Here is a 27,498-nt window from a genome sequence, read left to right on the forward strand (position 1 = left end):
GCCAGAGCAGCGATGTCACGCTGGCCACGTGACCCGGAAGTGTCTCCGGACAGCGCTGGCCCCTGGCCTCTTAAGTGAGATGGGCGCACAACCCCAGAGTCTGTCAAGACTGGCCCGTACGGGCAGGGGTACCTTTACCTTTTTATAGATCTGTAAGTTAAATTAAGCAATATGGAATACAATTTAGAAACTAATCTTCCTCCACCCATTGTGTTTAATAAATTTATAAATTGTGTTAAGGGCCTCAGAGTTTGCGTTTTTATGTTCTTTTGTAATAAAATTATGAATTTGATTAAAAGAAGCCATTTTGACTCTCCCAAAGGAACCTCAAATATTTATCTGCAGTGGGAATTACATTGTCCTAGTAGCAGGGCCATTCCTTTGAAATGGTAAATAGATTAGTTCCTAAATCTCTTATTTACTAGTTTACACCTATTGACAGTTTGCTCAGCTTAACAGAAACTTGCCAGACTGGATTTGCAGGAAGGGGGTAAGCCCCATAGATTCCAGACAGTTTTGTTAATGGGATTTGCAAGTGAAAAGACAATTGGAAGGCTTTTCCCATCCTCCTACTACAGATAAATATTTGAGGTCCCTTTGGGAGAGTCCAAATGGCTTCAAGGATTGCTCTCCTGTACTATTTCAGACATGTGGTTTATATACTTATGTATGTGTGTTTACCTTGTGCATTTATGAACATTTATTCTATATTCGAGACCTTAGAATTCTTATAACATTGGCTACTAGCCCTGATGGCTATGCTCTGCTTCTACAATCAGAGGCATCAGTGCTTCTGAACATCAGTTGCTAGAAACCAGAGGAAGGGAGAAGACTGAAATGTTGCTTTTTATGTGTTATTATATTTGTTATTGTGTGGTTTTTCTATGTTATTATGAAAATGCTCTTTGCACTGTTTGATTTTGAAGCACTTTCCTATTAGCTTTGTTATAAGTCACTTTGAGTTTGATTTTTTGGGGGGGTGGAAAAGGGGCATAAAAATGAAATGAAATGAATGAATGAATGAATGAATGAATGAGAGAGCTCTTGTGCTTGGGTTCTGCTTACTGGTTTGCCTTTGGGACGTCTGATTGGTTCTTGTAACTACAGGACTTGTAACTAGTTGGACTGTTGGCCTGATTCAGAAGACTCTTCTGATGCTCTTCTGGAACTTCCAGGTCCAGAGGTATTTGACCACTGTGAAAACAGGATGCTGGACTAGATGGATGACTGGCCTGATCCAGCAGGGCTCTTCTTATGTTCTCATGTTTGTCTGACTTCCTTCTTCTTTTTACTCCTCCTCTCTCCAGACCTGGATTTCTGTCTCTTGCAGAGGCAGAGGCTTGACCACGTTTCCACAAGGACTCAGCTATGAAATCAAGCGGATTGACCTCTCCCACAATGCCATCTCAAACCTGACAGACCATGACACATCTGCTTTGGAACAGCTGGAGCAGCTGGACCTGTCATACAACCACCTGCGCTCACTGTCCAGGGGAGCCCTGGGGCACCTTGCCCATCTTCGCTCCCTGATTCTGGCCGGGAACCAACTCCACCAAGACCATTTCTCTAATGGAAACGCCTTCCTGTCACTGGTGAGCCTGGCAGCCCTTGATGTCTCAGCCAACGGCTTAGACAACCAGATGGTGGCCTCATACCTCCACCACCTCCCAGCTCTGGAGTTGCTAGACCTGTCGGTGAACCACTTGACCTGTCTGGCAAATGGCATCTTCCAGGGGGTGCCCAGGCTGAGGGAACTGCACTTGAGGCGCAACTCCCTTGTTGAGATCGAGGAAGGGGCCTTGTCCCAGCTCAGGGCCCTGGAGGTCCTCGACTTGTCCATGAATTCCCTCCACTGCATCACAGGCTTCGGCCTAGCCCAGCTGCGAGTCCTGAACCTTAGCTACAACGCACTGGAGTCCTTTGACGGGGCAGGAGAAGAGGCCTCCTGCCACCTCCATGTCTTGGACCTGAGCCACAACCGGCTGAATGCCCTCCCACTGCTCCCCAGGAGGAACCGGCTTCGGTACCTCAACCTCTCCCACAACGCCATCACCACAGGGGCTAACAAGAGCCAGAATGTCACGCCTCAGAATGTCTCTCAGAGCTTTGCAAAACTGATGGACCTGAATCTCAGCAGCAACCGCCTGGGATCATTCCCAGTTGCACTTCTTCGTGGTTTGGCTTCCCTTCGGACTCTAAGCCTGGCGAGGAATTGCCTCAGTGACATTGCCATGGAGCTGCCCACGAATCACAGTTCACCAGGTCCCATTGCCGATAGGCCATGGCAAAAACAAACCTCACTGTCTGTACGGATGCTGGACCTCCAAGGGAACTCCATCAGCCACTTGCCGCCACATTTTTTCGACCTGCTTCCTGACCTGGAGGTGATGGACCTTGGCCTCAACCGCGTCCAGCTCTGTCGAGCAAGGAACTCCTCCAAAGGAGAGTGCCTCCATGCCAAAACAGAGGACTGTACTGCCTTCCACTGCCTTCCACAGCTCAGACACCTCAGCTTACGCGGGAACAACCTCGGGCTGGTGCATGGATGCCTGTTCCACCAAACGCCCTTGGCCTCCCTGGATCTGTCAGAGAACCAGGGCCTGGTCCTGCCCAGTTATGCTTTGGAGGGTCTGGAAGCATCTTTGCAGGAGCTCTCTTTGAGAGGGAACCGAATGAAGACCGCCAGCCTGAATTTCCCTTGCCTGGTGTCCCTGAGCATCCTGGACATGTCAGGGAATGACCTGAGTGCCATCCCTTCCAGCTTGCTTTGCTCCCCACTGGAGAAGCTGGACATCCAAGGAAACCAGCTGGAGAGCATAGAAGAAGCCGCAGCAAAGCAGCTAAGAAGGAGCCTCCGGGCTTTGTCTGTGGCTGGAAACCCCTTCAGCTGCTGCGAGCGAAAGTGGCTGCAAATCCTGGGCACTTCTGTGCTGGACTTGGGTGAGACGCTGTGTTATTACCGCAATGGGGAGGAAAGCTTCACAACTCAAATCAGTGGTGAACAGGCTGGGCGGCTTTGCCCTCGCAATGCGTACAAGGTCTATCTGGCTGTAACAGCATTTTTGGTGTGCACTGTGGGCCTCCTTTGCGCCAGTGTGCGCTGGTTCCTGAAAAGGGCTAAGACCTGCATGCTACTCTGTCTGGGCTCCCTAAGAAACAAAGTGGAGCCTGCTCCATCTCCAAGCAAGGAAGCCGACTCTACAATTTTATAATCTTTAAATATTCATCCTGCCCTTGTAAATGGCCTGTAGGATTTCTGCCTCTGCTTTCCCCTCTGGAGTGAGCAGTTGCTGTTTATTACACAACCAACTTTACATCTTTGCAAGCAGCAAAATTAATTTTTTAAAATTAAATTAAAAATTAAATTAAAAATACTTCATGCTTCTGAAAACATTTACAGAATATCAAATATGCTCATGGCCATAATTTCAAAGTAGCCAAGGATGGTACATTTCAGCCATAAAATACCTGGTTAAGATGTAATGAGCTGTGAGGTAGAGAAGGTTTCTGGTAAGAGGGGATAAAAGAAAAAGAGGGGAAAGGCAAATCTGAATTGAGGCAGGTAAGTGTGAAGTGATGCACACTGGGACAATCTCCTCCCTCTCCTTATTTGCAACTCCTGCATTACAGGGGATTGGACTAAAAATGACTCTTGTGGGTTCCTTACATCTCTTTATGCATTATCCATCAGCAATAGCCTTCTGCAAACACCCCTGAGTTTGCAGTTCTGTTGTTGGCATGGTGAGAGTGGGGGATCCCAAACTTTTCCTCTACTCCCGCAACTCCAGGAAAAGGCTGCTGGCTGCCTCTATTTATAGCACTGTTTATGTAGCTTCTAGATAGGAGATACAGAGGAAGTTGTAGTGCAGGTTCTCAGAGGGTGTTTCCTGCATAGCAAAGAGAAGCAGAATCCTGGGTGCCCCAATAAAGAAGGGGGAAAGGGAACAATGCTCAGGGAAGTCCAATGGAGCCCTGTTTAGAAAGGGCTTCCAGGCGGAGGGAGGGGGCGGTCCTTCCTGGACTTGGCATCCCATCTTTGCCCACCACTGGACCCAACGTAGCAGCAGCAGCACAAAGGAAGGAGGCCAGGTGGCCACCCAGTCAGACCTTGGCCCAAGTCATGCCACCACCCCGTTTTATTCTGTTTTGAGGCAAGTAAAGAAATGTACACTTACTCCCTGGGAGGAGCTAACTGTAGGAAGATCCAAGGCAGGTAAAATAAAGCACTTCTTAGCAAATCTATGGAAATCCCTCACGCAGGAGGTAGTGAAAGCCACCAAAATAGGATTGGACACATTCATGGAGGAGACAGTTATTGATGGCTACTAGCCATGATGACTGTGTTCTGCCTCCACAGTTGAAGGTATTCATGCTTCTGAATACCAGTTTCTGGAAACTGCGGGTGGGGTGTGTGTGCTCTTGCGCTCTGGGCCTGCTTGCGGGTTTCCCATTTCGGCATCTAGTTGGCCACTGTGAGGACAGGATGCTGGACTCAGTAGGCCAGTGGCTTGATCCAGCAGGCTCTTCTTACACTCCTAAGGAACATCCATGTCCAGGGGCAATCTGTCTAGCTTCCTAGTCTCGTAGGGGCATTTGGTCCCTGTGAGAACAGGATGCTGGACTCGGATGGGCCATTGGCATGATCAAGCAAAGCTCTTCTCATGCTCTTTAGGCCTTTGGCATCCCCCAGCCCACCCAGATTGAGCAGACTATTGTTTCCTCTCTGAAGTCACACTGGTAGTCCTTGGGCAACAAAGGGTAGCCCTTCTTCTCACACTGGTAGCCCTTGGGCAACAAAACTGTGGGTGGCCCAGTGGGATGGTCTGGGCCAGTCCTGACCCACTCCCGACCTCAGGAACATACAATGGGCTCCCAGGATCTCATCTAAACGATCCAAGGTCCCTGGGGTCCTTGAGGGCCAGCCACTGCCTCTCAGCATAATCTTATCTCACAGGGTTGTTGCTATTGTGGGGATTTATTTATCACATGCATATCCCACCTTTTCTTTCAAGCTCAAGCTGGCTTACATGCCTTGAGGAAGGTTAGGTTGAGATGCATAGACAGACCCCCCCCCCCAGTCTCCCAGTGAGTTTCATGGCTGAGCAAGGACTTGAACCCCGGCATCCCAAGGCCCAACTTCTCATTTAATCCACACAACCACCCTGTCTAGTTGATTAGGCAGAGTCAGTGACTGATCCCAAAGGTCACCTGGTGAGCTTTATGGCTGAGTGGGGATTCAAACCCTGGTCTCTTCACTCTTTAACCATTACACCACCCTGGCTCTCAGTGAGGAGGGAGAGAAGAAAGGATTCTTGGGAGGAAAATGCTGGGATACAAATGCAATCAGCAGATGTGCCATCCTAGAGCAAAGGTAGCCACTGGTGGAAGATCTGTCTGTCTGGCCGAAGTCCAAAGATGTTCTTCTAGAGCTGAAGGTTGTGGTGGTGGTAGTGGGGGAAGCTGCACCCCTCTGAATTGAATTACTTTTTATTATCTTTTAGGTGTTTTTAGTTTTCTGTATTTTAACTTTGCCATTTTCTCTATGCCACCTTGAGTCCCAGTCTGGGAAAAGGCAAGATATAAATAAATGTAGTAATAATCGTAATTGGCAGCTGAAGCAACAACAGCAGGTATGTTCCAATGTCTAAGACAATATTCCCCTGTTAATTATGCTTCTAAATACATATTCTACATTGGACCCCCTTTAGAACGGCTCTATTTTGAAATGTTTGCTTTTTTTGTTAATTTTGCTGTGTTAAATGTGCATTCTATACGTGACCTTTGTGTGTTATGTCCTACAGTGGTATCTCGGGTTAAGTACATACAGTAATTCATTCTGGAGATCCGTTCTTAACCTGAAGCACCACTTTAGCTAATGGGGGCCTCCTGCTACCGCTGCGCCGCTGGAGCACGATTTGTTCTCATCCTGAAGCAAAATTCTTAACCCGAGGTACTATTTCTGGGTTAGCGGAGTCTGTAACCCGAGGTACCACTGTATTTTGAAACCTTTAACCTAAGATTACATTTTCCTCTTAGTTTTGAATGTATATTTTATCTTTTTCTGTGATGTTTTATTTTGGAATATTTTATTGTATGTTTGAATATAGCTTGCAAACCACTATGAGATTATTTTGCTTAAAATCATAAAGCAGTACAGGAAATAAAAAATAATAATGTAGGGATGGTTTTTGTTGCGATTTCTTCATTGCAGACTAAGTGTTCCTTGGAGCTCCCTTCCAAATCCACAGTTCTAGGATTCTAATGAATCCAATGGCTCTACAAACCTGATGAGCTGACTGAAAAGTTTTACATTGAAAAATGCTTCTTCCGCTAGGCATTTAAGGATAAAATTATTTGTAGGAGTTGTCATGAAGGGTCTGGTGCTTCCTGAAATTCATTTCATGAAGAGGAATAGAATAAAATGGTGTGAGGATGGACTGAAAAGACTCAGAAAGCCTGTGAGGAAAATTCTGTCGCCACAGACAACAAATTTGCAAATTGTACCATAGATCAAGAGTCTTACACCAAGGTGGTGCATGGAAGGAACACAGGTTTATGTCATGCTTGGAAAGGAGGATATCTACACTGCAGCTCAGGGGGTGGGTGGGCTCCAAACCAATGGATTCAAAACTGCTTTTAAAGATAGGTCAGATAGCCATCTGTCAGGGCTTCTTCAGCTGTGGTTCCTGCATTGAAGGGTGTTGGGACTATATGAATCTTGGGGACGGGCCCTTTCAACTCTTATTTCTCTATGGGATCAGTGAAGGCAAGTCAGTATGGATCCCACTGGTCTGCCATCTGTTTCAAGGTTTTAGGATTATAGAAGCGTTAACTCCATACAAGTGATGGGCAGATTCTCTAGCTGGGATTCCTGCATCGCAGTGGGGTTAGACTAAATGAATTTTGGGGGTTACATCCAACCCTACAATTCTGATCTTTGACTCACTGGAGGTTTGTCAACAGATGATGGATGGCCACCCGTCAAAGATTATTGAACTGTGGTTCTTGCCTTGCCGGGAGTTCGAACATCTAAAGGGCTGTCACATGGAAGATAAACCAATGGCTTCAAGTGACAAGAAAGGAGACAAAACCTTAGGATGAACTTTCTGATGGTAAGAGCTGCTCGACCATGGAACGGACTCCATCGAAAGGAGGTGAACTCTCCTAATAATAATAATAATAATAATAATAATTTATTATTTATACCCCGCCCATCTGGCTGAGTATCCCCAGCCACTCTGGGCGGCTCCCAATCAGTGTTAAAAACAGTACAGCATTACATATTAAAAACTTCCCTGAACAGGGCTGCCTTAAGATGTCTTCTGAATGTCAGGTAATTCTTTATCTCTTTGACATCTGATGGGAGGGCGTTCCATAGGGCGGGCGCCACTACTGAGAAGGCCCTCTGTCTGGTTCCCTGTAGCCTCACTTCTCGCAATGATCTCAGTGTCCGGGCTGAACGATGGGGGTGGAGACGCTCCTTCAGGTATACAGGACCGAGGCCGTTTAGGGCTTTAAAGGTCAGCACCAACACTTTGAATCCTTCATTGGAGGTTTTTAAACTGAGATTGGATGATTGCTTCCACTGCTACAATCTAGTTGTTTCCGCGTTGTAGTGGGCTGGATGAGATACCTTCCAACTCTACGTTTCTATGATTTCCCCACACTCCGACTGAAGGCCTGACCATTCCAAACACAGCATCCAAAATCAGGTTGGAAAAAGTTTTATTTGCAATGGAAAATATCGACAATTCACGTAAACTTACATCCCTGTCTATGTACATTATGTATATTCTATATACAGACCATACAGTGGAGAACATGCCCGCCTGGCCGTTTCCCCTGTGCCCGTGGACCCTTTTGGCCACCCTAAGCTGCAGTGGGGAGCTGAACCACCACTCTACCAGCATGGTCAAAACCCGAGGAATTTGCAGGGGAGGAACAATTTTTCGTTAATCTATGGAATTCCCTCCCACAGGAGCCAGTGATGGCCAACAACTTGGATGGCATTTACAAGAGGACTGGACAAATTTGTAGAGCAGGAGGGGGCTATCAACGGCTACTAACAACTGTGGTTATGTTCCACCTCCACATCTGGAGGCAGCAGTGTTTCTTAATGTCACTTGCTGGGATGGTGGAGGTCCTTCTGAGTAGGTGACAACTTTTGAGTACCAGAGTTAGATTAAAAATATTTCCCCACAAATTGGGTAAAAGGTAAGCATCAAATCCATGTGCAATGTCCTCGAACACCATTTTTTTTCTGGGATCCTTACCAATTGCAGTCTGTTCAATATCTGACTACATCTGAACATGAAAAAGGTGTTCAGCAACCTCCTATTGAAGTACTGGCTTCTCTGTTTGTTCCCCCAGCTTAGGGTTGGTGATGCTGACACAAGTCTGCCTGCTTTGCCTGCAAAGGTCTGCATTCCCTCTTAAACTGAACTCAGGGGGGCAGTGAATGGACTTAGAGGGCAGTGAACTGACTTAGGGACAAGTTACTGGGCACAGGTCACCTGAATATTCCACGACAATTGGCACAGACGGGCCATGGATCACATGGCTCTATATCCAGGAGTCTCATTTTAAGATCCAACGTTTGCTTGTCAAAGAGAACCGAGTGATATGATCCCACCCCAGCCTCAGTTTTCCCTAGTGTATGCTAGGGGACCTCCTTTTCCCTAATGCAAAACCCAGAGGGGACCCCCTTTTTATGCCCTTCCTTCCTGCTGCCGCACCAATGAATAAATATCCCTTGTCCGTTCTCCCTGTCCAAGTCCCCTCTAGGACGCTGGAGCATCTCCCAGCCGTATGGCCCCAAAGAAGGTGGTGTGCTTGCTCATGTTGATGGAGATGTCTGCGTGGACCATCTTCACGGCGATTTTCTGCCGGGCTTTCAGGAGGCAAACCCCAGCTGTGTAGCAGGTGTTGAAGTTGGTCTTGCCCGTCTCGAGGCTCCGTGTGCACTGCAGGAAGGGCCTCTCGTCCACCACCACCTCGTAGCTGGCAAAGTCCGTGAAGTTGATGTAATATACCTAGACAGGGGGGAAAGGGCATTATTTTAAGAAGGCAAGGGGGCCAGGCTATATGACCCCTGGTGTGCCTTCCAACTCTACCTCTGTTTCTAAGGGTAACTGAAATGCCCAAGTGACCTTCAATCAGCACATTTCTTGTTCAAATAAATGAAGAGCCCTAGAGTATTTCATAAGAACATTAAGATTAGCCTGCTGAATCAGACCCATGGCTCATCTAGCCTAACATCCAGTTTTCAAAGAGGCTGAACAGTTCCTTGTGGGAAGCAGGACAAGAACACAAGAGCAATACTGCCCCTTCTGTGGTTTCCAGCAACTGGTGCTCAGAAGCACTGCAACAGCATAGCCCAGCAGTTATGGGTTGTAGGCATCAAAAGTCCTCCATGCTTCCATTAATCTGCCTAATCCTCTTTTAAAGCCAAGTTGGTGGCCATCAACTGCCTCCTGTGGGGTGTGAATGTCACAGTTTAACTATAAACTGCCAAAAAGGTACTTTTAAAAACCTGTTCTAAACCTTCCAACATTCAGATTCATTGGATGTCCATGAGTTTCCAGTGTTACGAGAGAGGGAGAAAAGATTTTCTCCCTGCACTTTCTCCATGCCAGGCATCATTTATAAACTCCTATAATGGTTGCCTCTTACTCACTGTTTCTCCAAACTAATAAGCCGCAAACACTGCAACTTTTCCTCACAAGGGAGTTGCCCCACCCTCTTGATCATTTCCTTTGTATTGCCCTACATCGTGGCAAGAGGAACAAGAATGGCTGGGAGTCTTGCATCGTTGTGATAAAGCACGAAAACGTTTAGAAAGCCTGCCATTAAAAAAAAACGCAGAAGGGAAGCAACTGTTTTAAAACTCTAGGAAGGATGCAAGAACATGACAGGCAGAACCTAGCAGATGTTGGAGAGTAATGCCTGATAGCAGTCTTCCAACATCCGATGTGCTGTCCCCTGGAAGGTGGAGCCAGCTGTTTTCCTGCTGCTCCAGAGGAGAAGACCCAAACCAATGGAGTCAAATAACAAAACCTTATGAAGAACTTTCTGAAGGTAAGAGCTGTTCGAGAGTGGAATAAATGACCTTGGAAGGTGCTGGACTCTCCCTCATGGGAGGCTTTTTAAACAAAGGTTGGATTGCCATTGGTGATTCCTGCACTTCAGGGGGTTGGACTAGATGTCCTCTGGGGGTTCCTTCCAACCCTACAATGCTTTGAGACCTGTCTTTGTACGGAAGCAACTGGATTGAAAACAAAGCACCTCCTTCTGTCACGGTGTTCTCTCTCTGCCACCCTATTTTGGGAATAGGAACAGAAGGCCTTTTCCAGCGGGATAGCAGCATGGAAGCAAATGTCCCAGACTGGGAGGAAAAGGATTTGGTTAATTGGCCAAAAACCTTTTTGAAAAGTATCTCATAATCTAAAAGCATCTAAAGGGCAGAGCTTGAATGACCATTAAAAGAACTGTACTCCCCAGGGTCCTCTAATTCACCCCCTGTAAAGAGGAAACAACAGCTAAGGTACTGCATAGTGTCTATGCAAATGTCTGGCTCATCCAAGACTACACAGAGTCTTTATTCTTGCTAGTGATGGAACTCAGAGATGGAGAATACTTTTTATGTTTTAGAAAGCTTTATTACTTGTAAATTGGATCTTTGCATGAGTGATACTTTACTATCCCTTCAGAGCTGTGTTGGATACTTCTGTCCTTCCAGGCTGTGATGCTTTAAAATGTTCCATTCTTGTTTTAAGAAAACAAAAATGTTCCATTCTTGTTTTAATTCTTTTTGTTATGTTTGCACCTTTTTTTGTTAACAAGCCAACAAAGTATTATTTTAATTTTTTTAAAAAAGGATGTTAACATTTCTTTATCTATCAAATTTATATCCTATCTTTTTCTCCAAGGAGATCAAAGTGGCATACACAGTGTATTCTTCATTAAATCCCCCACAACAACCCTGAGAGGTAGGTGAGGCTGAGACTGGCCCCGCAAGGTCACCACTGAGTGAGCACCTTCGACTGCATGGGTAAAGTGCACTAGGACCCAGGAGAGACAAGGGTTCATATCCCCCACTTGCCTATTAAGTTCACTGGGTACAACGTTGGGTGCCAGTCACTCTCAGCCCAACCTGCCTTTGCAGGGTTGTTGTGAGGATAAAATGGGGAAATATATGCATGCCACCTTGAGACCCCTGGAGGAAAGGTAGAATAGAAATAGATTTAAAAAGTAAGTAATAAAGACACATTCTGCTTGCTCCAAAGCCGCCCCCGCCCCGGACGACCCAGGCGGTTTGCATTTCAGAGGTACCATACTCAGACCGTACTCACTTCTACCTGACTATAGACGAAGTAGGTGCCGTCCACCAGCACCTCCAGCTCCCCGCTACGGGCATGCAGCTTGAAGACACGGGGGTTCAGGGCGAGGCGGGACCAGTCGTTGAGGACTCCCCCTGAAAGATCTCAGTATGAGAAAATGGCAGTCACTCAGTACCCGTTGGGATGAGGAGAGACAAAATACCAGAGCAACGTGAACACAGGCAACAGCCGCTTGGCAGGCAAGCGGATGGGGGCTTGGAAGGAAGAGGCTTTTAACCGGGGTCGGGGGGGCCACCTGTTAGGAATACTTTAGATGCATTGCAGGGGGTTGGACTGGAAGACCCTTGGGGCTCCTTCCAACATCACAATTCTATGCTTCGTTGGAGGTTTTTAAATAGGTTGGGTGGCCATCTGTCGGGTTTTCTTGAGCTGTGACTCCTGAACTTGCAGAGAGTTGGACTAGATGACCCTGTGGGTCCCTTCCAACTCTACAATTCTGATTCATTGGAGGCTTTTAAGCAGAAGGTGGTTAATGACCTGTCTGGAGATTCTCTAGCTGGGATACCTACGTTTGCAGTGGGTTGGACTGGATGACCCTTGATGGTTCCTTCCAACTCTATGATTCCATCATTCACATGATGTTTTTAAGGGATTTTTTCAGCTGTGAGGCCTGCCTTGCAGGGGGTGAAACTAGATGACCCCTGGGATCCCTTCCAACTCTACAATACTAGGATGCTATGGCCACGTGGGATGGGCCTTTTCTCCCCACACCCACCTTGTTAGAAGATATGGAACCAAAGAAGGAAGAAGGGGTGCAGTTTCCAAAGTCCAGTTCCTCAGGATTCTTACCATTCTTGACTTGAATCGCTGATCCCTGCCCTTGAAGGTGAACAACAGCCGGCTGCAAATTAAAAGAGGACCCCTTGAAATTACTTTTGCTAGGCACACATAAAGCTGCTGTGCCAAAGATTCCTGTGTTGCTTGTGATTCCTGCATTTGAGAACTAGACGACTCTTTGGGTCCCTTCCATCTCAGCAACTCTAGGATTATATTAGAGGTTCTGGGTGACCAAGGAAAAGGTTCTTTGGGATTCAGATAGGCAAAGAGTACCACCATAGTTGCTCTTCAACAATTTTTAGTTACAGGAAGAGTCTGTGTGCTTGTAACCTTCAGGAGAGGCAGCTGTTTCAGATCAGTGGGGCCCTACCTAGTCTAGTATGCTGTTCTTGCAGCAGCCAAATACCCTGAAGAGCCTAGGAATTGAGATAGACTGCCGCTGGACTTGGAAGTTCCATAAGAGCACCGGAAGGGCCTAGCTGGATCAGGCTCCCAGCCCACTTAGTCCAGCATCCTGTTCTCATAGTGGCTGACAAGATGCCCTAAAGGGAAATCAGCAAACAGAATTCAAGCATAAAAGCCCCCTCCCCTCCTGTGGTTTTCAACAACTAGCATTCAGAAGTACTGCTGCCTCCAACTGTGGAGAGAGAACACAGCCATCATGGCTAGTGTCCATCAATAACTCTCTCCTCCTCCGCTAATTTGTCTGATCCTCTTTTACAGTTATCCAGGTTGGTAGCCATCATTGCCTCCTGTGCTTAACTAAGAAGGGCTTTTTTGTTGTTGTTCAATAAAGGCTAGCTTTCCATGTTAAGAAGGGAGAGTTTTTCTAGATGAGGATTCATTGTCATTCTTCCCTCAGGATAGATATCTCACCTGGACATCTCTAGGTCCTGCTTTATCCATGGCACCTGCAAAACAGAATGTGTATTAATATCGGGTGGTGCTGTGGATTAAACCACAGGTCCTAGGACTTGTCAATCAGAAGGTTGGCGGTTTGAATCCCCGCAACGGGGTGAGCTCCCATTGCTCGGTCCCTGCTCCTGCCAACCTAGCAGTTCGAAAGCATGTCAACGTGCAAGTAGATAAATAGGTACCGCTCCAGTGGGAAGGTAAACGGTGTTTCCGTGCGCTGCTCTGGTTCACCAGAAGCGGCTTAGTCATGCTGGCCACATGACCCAGAGGCTGTACGCTGGCTCCCTCGGCCAATAAAGCGAGGTGAGCACCGCAACCCCAGCGTCAGCCATGACTGGACCTAATGGTCAGGGGTTTCCTTTACCATTATATTATCATATCATATCATATCATATCATATTACAGCCAGGTAGTTCAGCATTTGAACCACCATGACTGGCATTTCCCCTTTGCCCAAATGTTCAATATCGACCCACCAGAAGCTCCAGTTTTGCCTGTGAGGCCATCTCCCCCCATTTGTGGTATCAGCTGATGGATGGAAAGATGGAGTTAATCCTGCCCTGGCTACACAGGCCTGTTTTGCTCTTATGATCGCCCTTTGCTGAAGCAGCACTTACCAGTGGGGCCTTGCAGGCCAGGGGGGCCTTGGGGGCCAGGAGGTCCTGGAGGGCCAGGAGGTCCCATCACGGCGGTGCCAGGAATCCCAGGGATCCCTGGGATTCCGGGGGGGCCAGGAGGTCCATGTGGGCCAGGCGGTCCTGGGGGGCCATGTTTTTTGCCTGTGGAAACAGTGCGTGTTAATTTTCGCCTCTGAATAGGGCACCCACTTTTCTTCCAACACACAAAATGGAACTGATTGGCCACTACTCTCCCCTGCCACAGACTCTGGCCAACATAAGTTTTTTTCTTTGTTTTCTTTTTTTTTAAAAGGTTATATGAGATTCTGCAAAATACTATGTAATCAAGTAGCATCTAATGACAATATACATAGTCCATATACAATTATAGAGCACTGCCGAATAAAAATAGACATAAAATAAAACCAAAATAAATAAACCACAAGTACATGAATGCGTGGAATGTAGCGATTGGAACTATTTACAGCTTGGACATAATGGTTAAACAAGGCACCGTTACAAAACATGGGCCCTATCATGCCACGGAAAAGGAATTCAAGTATTCAATGCCCTGAGCCACTGTTTCAGCCATATTCATTTGTGGGCCAAGCAGGGTCTTTTGCTACGTTCCTCCTGGCTTACAAATAAGATGAAGACTGACAAAACAGGTACAAAATCATCTGTTTTCTTTAGCCTCTGAGGACTCTCAGCTTATTAGTTAGTTTTTCCAGCAGGGCAATATCCATCAGTTTAGTGCACTAAGGTGTACGATCAGCCCCCTCTAAATTTTTCGACACAGCTCTTAAAAGCTTAGAATCTTAGAATCATAGAGTTGGAAGGACCCTGAGGGTCATCTAGTCCAACCCCTTGCAATGCAGGAGTTTCATCTAGATCATATAGGACAGATGGCCATCCAACCTCTGCTTCAAAACCTCCAATGAAGGAGAGTCCACTACCTCTCGTGGGAGTTTATTCTACTGCTGAACAGCTCTTACTTTCAGGAAGTTCTTCCTGATATTTATAGTCATAATCTCATTTCCTGTAACTGGAATCCATTGCTTTGGGTCCTCGATCTGGACACTATACTTATGTTGATGCAGCCGAGAATAACATTAGGGGGTTTTTTGCTGCTGCATCACACTGTTGACTTATGTTAAGCTTGTGGTCCACAAAGACCCCTAGATCCTTTTCACATATACAACTGGCAAACCAGATGTCCCTTATCTTATATTTGAGCAGCTGGTTATTCCTGCCTAAGTGCACAACCTGACATTTGTCCCTATTGAAATTCATTTTGTTGGTTTGGGCCCAGTTTTCCCATCTGTTAAGGTCTACTGTGGCATTGGCTAGCTCTTCCAGTTTGGTGTCATCTGCAAATTGGGTGAGCATCCCCTCAATACCTTCATCGAAGTTATTTATAAAGATGTTGAATAACAACAACTGGCCCAGGACAGAATCCTGCGGTACCCCACTTGCCCTTTCCCCCCAGGATGACAGGGAATCATTAATAAACCTTCTTTGGGTTCCGTCAGCCAGCCAGCTACAAATGCACCTAACAGTTACCGTACTTTGTCCAGCCTACAGTTTACCAGCTTCTCCACAATAATACCAAGGAGGCCTTTGTAAAAAAAAACTAAAAACCTTTGAAGAGAAGCGGTAATAGCAATAGAGCTCTTGATTGGGCCTAGCATGAGTTTGAAAGGTTTCAACATTTGTGCTTCCTACAATTCTATGGAGGCCTTTGTAAAAACAACAACCCAAAAACCTTTGAAAAGAGGCGGAAATAGCAAGAGAGCTCTTGGTTGGACCTAGCATGAGTTTGAAAGCTTTCAACATTTGTGCTTCCTACAATTCTTCATTTGGCATGGAAAAATCCAGTCTGAGGGCCAATCTGGCTCCACCAGGAGATACAACTTTGCCTGTGAAGACATTTTTACCTCAAGCCATGCTAGTCTGTCAGGATGTTCTGCTCACTAGCCTCCCTCTTGAGGGAGAGGGAGAGGGGCAGAGAATGTGGAAGCAGTGGCCTGGCCAAGACCTTTGTATGCCTCTGGGTTTGACCTCAAGGGAGAGGGGCCCTGGTTTTGCCCTGCTTATTTCTCTCCAGTTCTCCTGGGGTAAGGCGAGCATGGAGCATAAAGCTCAGAGGCAGCTGTGGTTAGGGTTAAGGTCAAGGCAGAGGGGTTTCAGTCTGCAAAGGAGCTAAGCACAACCACCAGGAATCAACAGCTCTGGTTCATGCATTGTAGGGGGGGGCACTACGTGACCCTTGGGAGTTCCTTTCAAGCCTCCAATTCTAGGATTTTAGCAGCTATTTCTTCCTGCTGGATCAATCATAGGCTTTCTTTTCCTCCAGTGAGCTCAGGGAGTTCTCTCCCCTTCCTTATTTAATTCCCCACAACAACCCTGTGAGGTGGGTTAGAATGAGAGGCAGTGACTGGCCCCCAGCGTCACCCTGTGAGCTTCATGACTGAGTGAGAGGATTTAAACAGTGGTCTCTCCTAGGTCCTTGTCCAACACTCTATAACTGCAACACAGTGGCTTGTCTCCCCCTTCCCATTTAATCCCCACAAGACCGTGAGGTAGGCCAGGCTGAGAGGCAACAACCAGCCCAAGGTCGCCCATGGAGCTTCAAAGCTGAGTTGGGGATTCAAAGCCTGGTCTCCCAGCTCCTAGTCCTCATTTAATTCCTACAACAACCCTGTAAGGTAGGTTAGCCTGAGAGGCAGTGACTGACCCAAAGCATTGGCACAGGACAGAAGATGTCTGAATTTCTGCTTACCTTTTTTCTTTTTTGGTGGGCTTGCACCTGCAAAAGAACAAGAAGAGATATTTTAGTCACATGAAATTATGTATTGCATATACTGACATCAATGCCCACCTAAAGGAACCATGGGGAGACAGAATGCTGGAGTTGGAAGAGATCCCCAAAGTCATCAAGTCCAATCCCTACAATGAGAGAATCACAGCTGAAGAGTCCCTGACAGAAGGCCTTAAAAACCGCCAATGAATCCTAGAATGCTATTAATGTGACCAAGTCCTTTTGATGATATCAGTGTAGATGTACTGTCGAAAGAGCTGGTCTTATAAATCATCTTAGCAGCTCATTGGATCTCAATGGAAGACAGCCCCAAATCTTATACTAGGTACTTGGTACCACTCACTCTGGAACAGAGCTAGAATTGAGGAAATGACACATAACTTGAGATTTTGACAAGGGCTAGAGAACCTCCAGGTGCTTTTTATAGGATTTGGCATTACTTTATTATGCACCCAGTGGAAGAATAGTTTTGAAGATAAGTCTTCTCAGCCTGGCAAATCTGGAATAATCAGGCAACACTGATATTCTTTGCTTGTACTTTCTTATTTTCACCCATGTGCAACTGGACTCAGTTTTATAGTTTTGCTTTTCATCTCTTAATTTTCAACTACTGTAACATTGTCCCTGTGACAGCCCTTCAGGTATTTGAAGATGGCTGTCACGTCACCTCTCAGTCTCTTCTCCAGCCCAAGTAGGAATGAATGATGAGATTTTGGTGCATGCATGCAGACATCTATCTATCTTGTGGACATACTTTGTGTATCATCTATTAAGGATCACACTCTGGAAGGTTCCTGGTTTTCAAGCCAAATAAAGACCTCTGAGGGTGACTGATGCCTTCTGTTGTGTGAAAGAGAAAGGGGGCACCGTCCCCATCTCTCCCCGCCCCCCATCAGTTAAGAGCCGGCTCTGGTTTCCCCTTTGGCAAAAGTCATTCTAGTAAATGAAGCTTTTAGTGAAGCGTCTTGTGAAACGGCTTGACATCGCCTTCCAGGGAAAGGTGGCTTTAATTACCTGGCATTAAAGGAGCCCCTCTGACCTCCTTCACAAAACGAGAAGGATAGTTTTCCAATTTTCCAGACACCCGGCGCCAGGGGAGAAGCTCTTCCTATTGTAAGTCGCTGGGTGAAAACCTGGCATGTTGGTTCTTGTTTAGATTGGACTAGATGACCACTGGGGTTCATTCTGACTCTATGATTTTATGAAAGCAGATTCCTGCTAAATGTTAGGAAGGACTTTCTGGTGGCAAGAACTGTTTTGACAGTGGCATGTTCTCCCTCGGAAGGTGGTGGACTCTCCTTCCTTGAAGGTTTTCAGCAGAGGTTGGATGGCTATCTGCCAGGGCTTTTTTTAGTTGTGATTCCTGCATTACAAAGGGTCAGAGTAGATGACCCTTGGTGTCCCTTTACAATCATATGATTCCACAGAACTGGCAGTTCCCCAAGACCATATTGGCTATGAGTCCTGGGAGACCCACTCCCGTTTTTGCAGGCCTTTCCCACCTGGCCAGGGAGGGTGGAGCTTTGACTCATTCCAGCTACAAAAGCTGAGGCTGCTGAACAAAATCTTGGGCTGGAGTGTTGTTTAGAGGGTTCTGTTTTGGGTGGCAGCAGGGGGGCTTGTTGCTGGTTTGTTTGTTTGTTTGTTTGTTCTCTCTCTCTCTCTCTCTCTCTCTCTCTCTCTCTCTCCTTCTGTATCTTTATCTTAGATCCTGTTGTGATTCATGTGGACATTGTATAGTTTGTTGTGTATTTTCAAATGTTCTATTTATTGTTTAAGACTACTTTTGCTATGTTGTATTTATGTATGGTGTGTTAGGGAGGGGTAATACCATTGGTGGAGGACACTTCATGCTCCTTCTGGGGTACAGTAGTTTGTCCACCTTGGGGCCCCACCCTGCACTCAGCTCTCACCTATGGCTCCTAGAAGCTGTCAGCATAGGACAATGGCCACACACTGGAAAACAGCTCAAACTGTCTAGCTAAACCAGGTGAGGGTAGCCAATGGGTCTCAAACCCTCAATAAGTTAGGGATTTCCCCTGTGTGCGAAGATAGGCTCTGGAGGATTGAGCGGATGAGACCAATAATCAGTCCAAGGTCAAGAAGGCAGTTTCTGCATGTGCCATAAAGCGCAGCGAGGGCCAGATAGGGCTCATCAACCTGGGAATGTAGCCCATCTAGGAGAGGGAAAACTCCAATCCTAAACCTTCGCTGTCTTGCAGGACATCTTTGGAGGAATAAAATGCTAAGGAGTAAACCCTACACAAATCCAGTGTGGAGTCCCTAAGACAGTTGGGTGTTGCCTTTTTAGCTTCCTTCAGGCAACTCCTGCAGCTGAGTTGGTGGCAGACATATTCCTCTGTGGAAAGATGGCATACAAATGAATCTATGTGTGTATGCAATTCAGCCAGCTGTACAATATTCTGCATTTAGGCACTTCCTCATATTTCAAAGGCTACACTAAGACACAGCTATCAGTCCTTTATCTTTCACTGCATTTTTTGGTCTAGCACTCAGCAAAAACCCTTCAGACGGAGATTCTGGGGGACAAAAACAAAAAACCACAAAAAACACAACCCCCTTTTTCGGCCCACAAGCTTTGTTTTCCTAACTTCTAGTGAAGGAAGGGCACCCCTCTTCAATGATCCACAGGCTATTTCCTCTCACATGCTTTGCTGTGGCATGGCCAAGGATGCTCAGCCTCATAGGAAATTGATGGTAGGACTGAGTCCGCAAGAACAAAAGCAGTCAAATTTGGGTGCAAGAGTTCTTTAAGATACCCTGCTCACCCACCCAAACACCAATATCATGGGTAGTGAATTCCCAATGCAGGTCCTCAAGTCAACAAGGAGATGTGTCCCACTTAGAAAGGAGTTTCTCTTCTGGTGGACCCCTCATTCACATGAACAAGCTGACACTGGTAGGTCTGGATGGCCATGCATAAAGAAAAGCCACTGGGAAGATCCATTGGGCAAGATCTAATAGAAACATGGAATTGCATTGTTTGAAGAGACCCCAAGGGTCATCTAGGCCAATCCCATGCAATACAGGAATCACAGAATTGCAGGGTTTGATAGGGCCCTCTCGTCTAATCACCTGCAATACAGGAATCACACTGAAGAATCCCTGACAGACAGCCATCTGACCTGTTTAAAACCTCTGAGGAAGGATTGCCCACAAACCTTCTGAGGCAGTCCATTCCACTGATAAACAGTTCTTACTATCAGGAGGTTCTTCCTAATGTTTAGTTCTTGCCATTTGAATTCATTGGTTTAAGTCCTACCCTCCAGAAAAGTAGAAAACAAGCTTGTTCCATCTTTTCTGTGATAGCCCTTCAGATATTTGAATGTGGATAATATATCTCCTCTCTGTCTTCCCTTCTCCAGGCACCTCCAGGTAACATTTCAGCAATTTGTATCAGCCTCCAATTATGCCACCTGATTGCATAAGAACCTAAGAAGAAGAACTGCTGGATCAAGCAAAAGGGGGCTTGTCTTGTTCTCACACTGGCCGATAAGATGCCCCAAATGGTAATCCCACAATCAGAACTTGAGCACAAATGCACTCTCCAGTTGTGTGCCCCACCATCTGGTACACTGAGTTATCAGTAACTGGCAGGACCATAAGGAATGGTGGGAGGCTCCAGCTGGAGAATCCCTTAGGGAAGAAGAGGGCTCAGAGCCAGGGAAGGGGTGGGGGGACATGGAAGACAGGTCAGAGGATCAAGTCGGGGCAGAATGGTTGGGTGTTGAACAAGCAACAGGCTTGAGTGAGAGAGAGGAAGAAGAGGAAGAAAACACTACAGTTTTATGACAGACAGCTAAAGGGGAGGTGGGAGCTGAGGTTGCAACAGATTCATATGAGCCTGCTGGTTCTATTGTATTCAACTCCCCACCGCACTTGTTCAGTGCTAGAAACTCAGATATATAAGCTAGGCATTAAATGGCTCCTTTAACCAGCGTTACGGTCGCCAAAACAGAATGCCTAGTTGCCATTCTAGGGCCAGATGGCTCAAAAGTCGTATTTTTCAGTACGACTTTTTGGTTCCTGAGATTCATTCTGATTGCGCAGATAAAATATAATGGATATACCTCTACAGGATGTGTTGCTAGTATGTGAAAACAGTCAAGATCCAAGGATCCCCAGGCATGCATCTCCAGATGGTGGAGACGGTCAGGTGCCATCCAAGCACCCAGGCATCTTCACTTGGTCTCAAGTAGCTGATAGCCAGGTGCAAAATGTACCTGGCGAATTTCAAACACTGCCCTTGTAGCTAAGGACCTTTACATATAGCAGAACAATGAGGTTGCTGGGGCGGGAGGGGGCGCTCCCTGGTGGAATTTAAGACTGCAGAGAAAACAGCTGGACATGGAGGAGACTTAAGAGGAAAGAGGGAGGACCAGATTGTCAGTTCTGCAACTGCTTTACTTGGGCCAGTCTCGCTGTATGTTTCTGTTTGTATTCTGTTTCCTTGAATGAAGAATCAACTTTACCACTTGTCTCTTGAGTCTCTGTGCTGACATGCAGCTGAACCAGTCCTGGCACTGAGCTAGACTGCCCCTGGCATAAAAGTTTCTGCTTTCACAGTCAATGTCCAGCCAAATGGGCACCTGTCTAGTCCAGAATCCTGTTCTCACAGTGGCCAACCAGATGCCCGTTACAGGAAACCTGCAAACAGGATTCAAGCACAAGAACAACTCTTCCCCTCCTGCAATTTCCAGCAAATGTGATTCAGAAGCACTGGAGACAGAGCACAGCTGTCTTGGCTAATGGCCACCAATAGTCCTCTCCTCCTACATGAATTTGTCCAGTCCTCTTTTAAAGCCATTGAAGTTGGTGGCCACCGCTGACTCCTCCAACATTCAACTTCATTGGATGCCCATCACCATGAATTGGTCCGGACAGGTCCCCTTTGGGCCTGATCCTGTAGGATGTTCTTTAGATGTTCTTATGAACTTGAAGGCGGCAGGGGTTTCCCCAACCCAATAACCCGACATGGAAACAGAGTGCTGCAAACCTGTCCATTCAGCCTGTCAGTGTTATGAAATTATATATGTGTGTGTTTATGTGCATAGATCACATCACACCGCAAGAATTATAAACAGAAGGAAAGTAGAAATAACTGTGAGGCAAATGCATCTGAAACGGACGGAGCCAATTCGCTTCAAAGGCAAGCTGAGGGGGAATGAGAACCATATGGGGGGGACGTCTATTACAAGATGTGCATCTGTGCCAAGTGCGGTTGAGGGAAACTCTTGGACGGGGCAGGAGATTCTTCCCACAAACACATTTTTTAAACCCCAGAAGATGCAGGGAGCATGCCTGTGACAACCTCAGATGCCCGCGAGAGTTTGTGGAAATCCACAGAATTGTGGAACACAAGTCATCTCGTCCAACCCTCTGCAATGTAGGAACCATGGCTAAAGAATCACAGAATTGTAGGGTTAGAAGAGATGCCAGAGGGCCATCCAGTCCAACCCCATGAAATGGAGGAATCCCACTTAAATCTCCTCTCAGACAGGGGTGCTTCAACCTGTAACAGAGGAGCAACTGACTTAGCCCATTTCAAAAGGTGCTGCTGACCACATGTGAGCATCCCACCAGTTCCTTGATGAAGTGTTTCAAGATCAATGCAAAGGGAGCCTTAAAAACATGTGCTGCACCAATCCTACACAGAATCATAGAATTGGGGGACCGCAAGGGTCACCCAGTCCAACTCCCCACAATGCTTGGTAGAACTAGAAACTAAGAATTACAGAGTGAGCCTTTGAGGGGGGATTTTGAAGAGGTGAATAGGTTCTAGGTGACCATGATGAGAGAGATAGATAGATAGAGAGAGAGAGAGAGAGCAGAAAGATCCTGCCAGACTTTGACGAAACTGAACACTTTCCAAAGCCCTTGTTACACCTGTCCACTACCCCACTGGAAGCCAATTTCACCCCACTGGAAGCCCATTTCATAGCATCCCAAATATTGAAATCATATTTCACGGGCTACATTAATGTTCTGGGATATTATTTTAAAGCCCTTAACATAAAAGGGGAACAAATGGAAGGAGAGGCAGATTCAGGACAGAGAAAAGTAAGTCCTTCACACAGTGCAGCGTTAAACTGTGGAACTCATTCCCCTAGGAGTCAGTGATGGTCATCTACTTGGGATGGCTTTAAACGGGGCGTGCACATATTCTTGGAGGAGCAGAGGGCTACGAATGAATATTAGCTACAATGCCAATGAGTATGAATACCAGTTGCTGGAATCCCCAGGAAGGGAGAAGGCTGCTTTTGTGTTCAAATCCTGCCTGAGGTTTTCCCATGAGAGCATCTGGTCAGTCACTATGAGAACAGGATGCTGGACTAGATGGGCCACTGGCCTCATCCAGTAGCCAGACTCTTATGTTCTTCAATGGGCCACACCCTCACAAAGAACCAAGTTCGTTATATAATCAGAGCAATTAAAAAGAAGAAGAATTTAAGTTCCTAATTAAACTCAGATTCTCCCCCTTTCCCCTTCATTCTATGACTTTATTGCAAAAATTGGCACCCTTCTTAGCTGGGAACAAATTCATTGCAATGTTAAAATCATTTGCCTGGGTTTCCTTAGGAAGGTGGCCAAGCATTATGATCACATTCTTTTTAGAGTGGAGTAAGACCAGCTCTCTCTCCTCAACTCCCTAACAGACAAAAAAACTGAGGAGAGACTCTCTTCTGGTTCCAGGAAGTCATAGGATCATAGAACTGTAAGGTGTGGAGGTACCCCAAGGGTAATCTAGGCCCCCCATGCAAGAATCAGAAATAAAGAATCTCCTACAGATGGCCATCCAACCGCTGCTCAAAAACCTCCAATGTAGGGTGTAGATGACCCCTGGAGTCCCTTCCAGCTCTCTACAATTCTAATTCAGGAGCAGCAGAACGAGACAGCTGATAATGTGTGTCCCACAGATACGTTTTTTGGGTGTGTGTTGTGTAATAAGAGAACCTGTGGCACAGAAGACATAAGTCAAACCTCTTCTCATACTTCAGAGAATTAGCTGTAGCCTCCAGCTCATGAAGGCCTCGTCTCTCTTGGAAACATTCCCAGGGCGGAGAGGAGGGGGGGGGGAAACAGCTGATAATGCAAGATGGAGAGAATAATACATTTGTAGGCTTTTGGCCCTGCCATCCTATGATCACCTTGGATATATGTGTAAATAAAAACATATACAGTGTCCTGAAGTCTCCACTGACCATCCTTACAAATAAACCAAGCCTGGGTAAGCCTGGGAACTCCGGCCCAGAGTCTCCTATCACTTGGGAAACTGTGGCAGCTGCAACACTGGTGTTGGGTGTGGGGTCATGTTCACTGGAGGAGGAAGTGTAAGCCCTTTCAATCTATGGTCAGGTTGTCTATATGTGCAGATAAAACCACATATCTTAAAGACACCACTGTCTCTGCTGACCTTCGCCCCAACGAAACTCAACCTGGGAAATTGCTGGAACCCCTGGAGCCTCTCACGGTTTGGAGGTCAAGGAAGCATGTAACTATATATATGGGGCAGGGTGGGGGCACATAAATGAACTAAAGAAGCAAACTCAGGGTCCAACTCTGAGCATATTTTGTCTTACTGTGCCACTCACAATAAGGAGGGGCTATAGAATTCAGTGGGAAGAGCCGCAAGGAAGATGGGAAGTTGCTTTATGTAGAATTCAGCCCACTCTTTATTCGGGGTTCATCTAGCTCAGTGTTAACAGGGATTCTTTTGCTGCTATCCCTGCATTGTATGCAGCTGGACTACATGACCCCTGGGGTCCCTTCCAACTCTACAATTCTATGAATAACAATAATGACAATGAATTTTAGAGGATAAACTCTCTCCCAAGATTTGCCCAAACAGTTTCAGGAAAAAGCCAAGCTGTGGCACCTAACAGGAGGTGCTTTCCAGCCTGGGACCAGTTTACCTGTGAGATTTTGCCTTACCCTATAAATACCCACACAACCACTTCAATTAGCGGAAGAAGCACTGTTACAGGTGCCACAAAATTCCTGTTCCAAATTTGCAAGAACTCAAATCATTTAGTGTTGCTGAACTTACGCTTTGGCAATCCCTACCTACTGATATCAAGTAGGTGCCTTCGCTGTTCCCTTTTTGGTGCCTACAAAAAACATTCTTGTTTCATTAAGCCTGCCCAGATGCTTCGAAAGTTGATGTGAGTTTTGATCTGTTTTAATATTTTAACTTTTGTATGTTTTAAAGTCTTGTAACTCCTTTCCTGGATTTTTTTTTTTTTTGTAAACTACCATGAGGTTGTTTTACAATTAAGAGGTATAAAGTTTTTAGGAAACAAATTTTAAAAAATAAGCCTGTACGAAGCCAGAATTCTGGACAAGCAGCTGAGATTTGTTGGAAAGAGTCAGCCTCATCTTTTAATGCATATAGACTGAGAGAACCTCGTCAGCTCTCAAAACATGAAGAAATGTCAACTTAAAAAATAAAAAAGGTTAGGAAAACCTCAGACATGCAACTAATTACAAAATTACTCAAATACTTGTCCAATTCAGCCCAAACTTGTCAGCAAAAGTGTCTTGGCAGGAGTAAGGCAATTGTGCAATTGCAACCGCTTGAGCTCAGGGCTGAGGAGTTAAGACATCAAGATCAGGCTCATAACGGAAAAAGGAGCTGCAAAATCAGAAGGCTGAGCACGAAGCTGATCTTCATTCATCCACCAGTAAAATAAGAAGAAACTTGACGGTCTTGAGGATCACAAAGGAGTGGCACAGAGGAAGACAGACCAGGAAATATATGTCAGTGTTCTTAGAAGATGAAAACCCATTGCATGCAATGCTTCTGAATTGCAGTTGCTGGAAACAAGAGAAGAGAGTTGTTGTTGTGCTTGGATCCTGCTTTCAAGTTTCCTTTTGGGGCATTTGGTTGGCCACTGTGAGGACAGGATGCTGGACTACATAGGCTATTGGCCTGGTCCAGCTCATGTTCTTACGTTTTCATATTCTGCAGATTAAGCACTTTTTGGATTTGCTCAGGAAATAACATGAGTGCACAAAACCCTGCAGTGAATAAGGAGTGATGTGAATGAGGACCATAGATTCATAGAATTGTTGAGTTGGAAGGAATTCTAGGGTCGTCTAGCCCAGTGTTTCCCAACCAAGGGCCATATGGCCCCCTGGAGGAACCCAGGATATTCCCAGGGGGTGGGGGAGAGAGACAGGTGAAAATTGCACAAATGGAAGGCCACAGCATGAGGCTAAGGCACCACAGAGGGAAGTGAGAAGTGGGGGGTGGGAATCATTTTTTTAAAATCCCGACTGACTGGCTATCCGCTTGGCCAATCACAAGTGGGTAAGGGGACAGCCCACCAGGGCCTAGCACTCCTTTTTACCATGTGCATTTTCTTGGAGCAGTCCTGGTTTGTTTCCAGCAGGAGAGGGTGATTTCTGAGGCACCTGTTTTGAGAGGTAGAGCTCATGATCCAGAACCCCCAGGTCAGGTAAGTGCAGTGGTAGGGTGGCAATGGGAGAGCTAGAGCTGCTTGTTGCTGCCGCCAGTGCTGGGCCCAGCACTGCAAGGCACAGGGTGCAATCCACCTCAGCGCCTAGTGGATCAGGGCCTTCAGGTGTTGTCAAGCCAGGTGTCTCCCGTCCTATATGTGTGCATCTAGTTATTTCTACCCAAGTGGAGAACCTGATATTTACCTATATTGAAACCAGTTTGCTAATCAAAACACAAAAGATTGAAGTGTCTGAGGTCAGTGTGGGGAAACTCTGGGCCTCTGGACATTGCTGAATGGGAACTCCTATAAGAACATAAGAAGAATCTGCTGGATCAGGTTAATGGTCTATCTAATATAGCATTGTATTCTCACAGTAGCCAGTCAGGTGCCTGTGGGAAGACAGGAAGCACAATTGAGCACAACAGTCCTAACCGCTCCTGTGATTTCCAGCAACTGGTATTCAGAAGCATTGCTGCCTCTGGCCTTTAAGGCAGAGCATAGTTATAGTGGTTAGTAGCCATCAATAGCTCTCTCCTCCTCCATGAATTTGTCTGATCCTCTTTTAAAGCCATCCAAGTTGGTGACCATCACAGCCTCCTATGGGATCAAGTTCCACAGCTTAACAACTATTTATCAAATAGAAGTCCTTTCTTTTGTCTGCCCTTTTCTTTTCCAACTCTACAGTATCCCTTTTGAGGTTCAGTGACCAGTATGGATGACGGTATATTCCAAATGCAGCCACACCATAGATTTGTATAATAGCATTATGATACTGTCCTCTGGCCATGCTGCCAACCCTACTAGGATTGTTCCAGGGAACCATTCCTGAACCTCAGTTCCAGCACCAGTCATTGCTCTACTGACTCTCAGCACGACTGCAAACCCTGAAAATCTCCTGCCCTTTTGCAGCAGGTTGCAGCTTGCAAGGATAGAGGTTTATTTCTCCAGCTCTCTCTTCACCTGTGAGCCACAAACAAAATATGAAGCAAAAAACCTGCTGACAGAAGGATTAGTCATCCCAGCCAGTGTTCAACTATGCTAGAAGTAGCCAGAAGTCTTTTTTAAAAAGTCTGAGACATGAAGAAAAATCTTCCCTTCCTATAAATCTGTTTTCTCTGCAATGTCGAATTAATGTCACATATTTTCTTCTTTAATTACGTGTTCATTCTTCCACGGTATCTTGCAGAGAATTGCTGCTCTGCTTGGCGCAATCCTTTGGCACAGATTAACATCTAAGTCTGGAGATGGCTGGGCGCCCCTTTTTGAATCAAGATGCTGGGCTTAGCCTTTTGAAACAGCACTGGTTTTAACAAATTTCAAAACCGCACCTATGAAATACTCTGGGATAGCCTCTGGACAAAGAACATGAAAACCTAAGTAGAGCCTGATGGATCAGGTCAATGGCCCTTCCACTCCCTCTATAGCAGACACTCACAGTAAGGTCACTGTTGTTTCTCCTTACATCATTTACACTGGTATCAACTGGT

The 27,498-nt window shown here is 46.2% G+C and overlaps 2 protein-coding genes across 7 annotated transcripts in view; one reads left to right on the forward strand and one right to left on the reverse strand.

Moving 5' to 3' along the window:
• LOC309362246 (transforming growth factor beta activator LRRC32-like) overlaps positions 1-27,498 on the forward strand; it is a 36,782-nt gene that overhangs the window by 1,051 nt on the left and 8,233 nt on the right. The window contains exon 2 of one of the 2 annotated variants that reach the window (XR_014164886.1): positions 1,308-4,263. Coding sequence is in view for 1 of the 2 variants with exons in the window: in XM_081897824.1 (XP_081753950.1) it covers positions 1,308-3,212 (1,905 nt within the window). In the remaining variant the exon portion in view is untranslated. Of the gene's footprint in view, positions 1-1,307; positions 4,722-27,498 lie in introns of those variants that run through there. The other variant, XM_081897824.1, reaches the window with a different exon arrangement.
• Positions 8,643-27,498, reverse strand: part of EDA (ectodysplasin A) — a 50,134-nt gene continuing 31,278 nt past the window's right edge. For 2 of the 5 annotated variants that reach the window (XM_081897912.1, XM_081897911.1), the window contains exons 3-8: positions 16,491-16,517; positions 13,709-13,870; positions 13,053-13,087; positions 12,189-12,240; positions 11,352-11,482; positions 8,643-9,032 (exon numbers count right to left, since the gene is read on the reverse strand). In XM_081897912.1, coding sequence (XP_081754038.1) covers positions 8,781-9,032; positions 11,352-11,482; positions 12,189-12,240; positions 13,053-13,087; positions 13,709-13,870; positions 16,491-16,517 — 659 coding nt within the window. In that variant the 3' untranslated portion in view covers positions 8,643-8,780. The remainder of the gene's footprint in view (positions 9,033-11,351; positions 11,483-12,188; positions 12,241-13,052; positions 13,088-13,708; positions 13,871-16,490; positions 16,518-27,498) is intronic. The other 3 variants (XM_081897915.1, XM_081897913.1, XM_081897914.1) reach the window with 3 other exon arrangements.

This window comes from Podarcis melisellensis (genome assembly GCF_964234715.1).
Source record: "Podarcis melisellensis genome assembly, chromosome: Z".
In the NCBI taxonomy this organism is placed as follows: Eukaryota; Metazoa; Chordata; class Lepidosauria; order Squamata; family Lacertidae; genus Podarcis; species Podarcis melisellensis.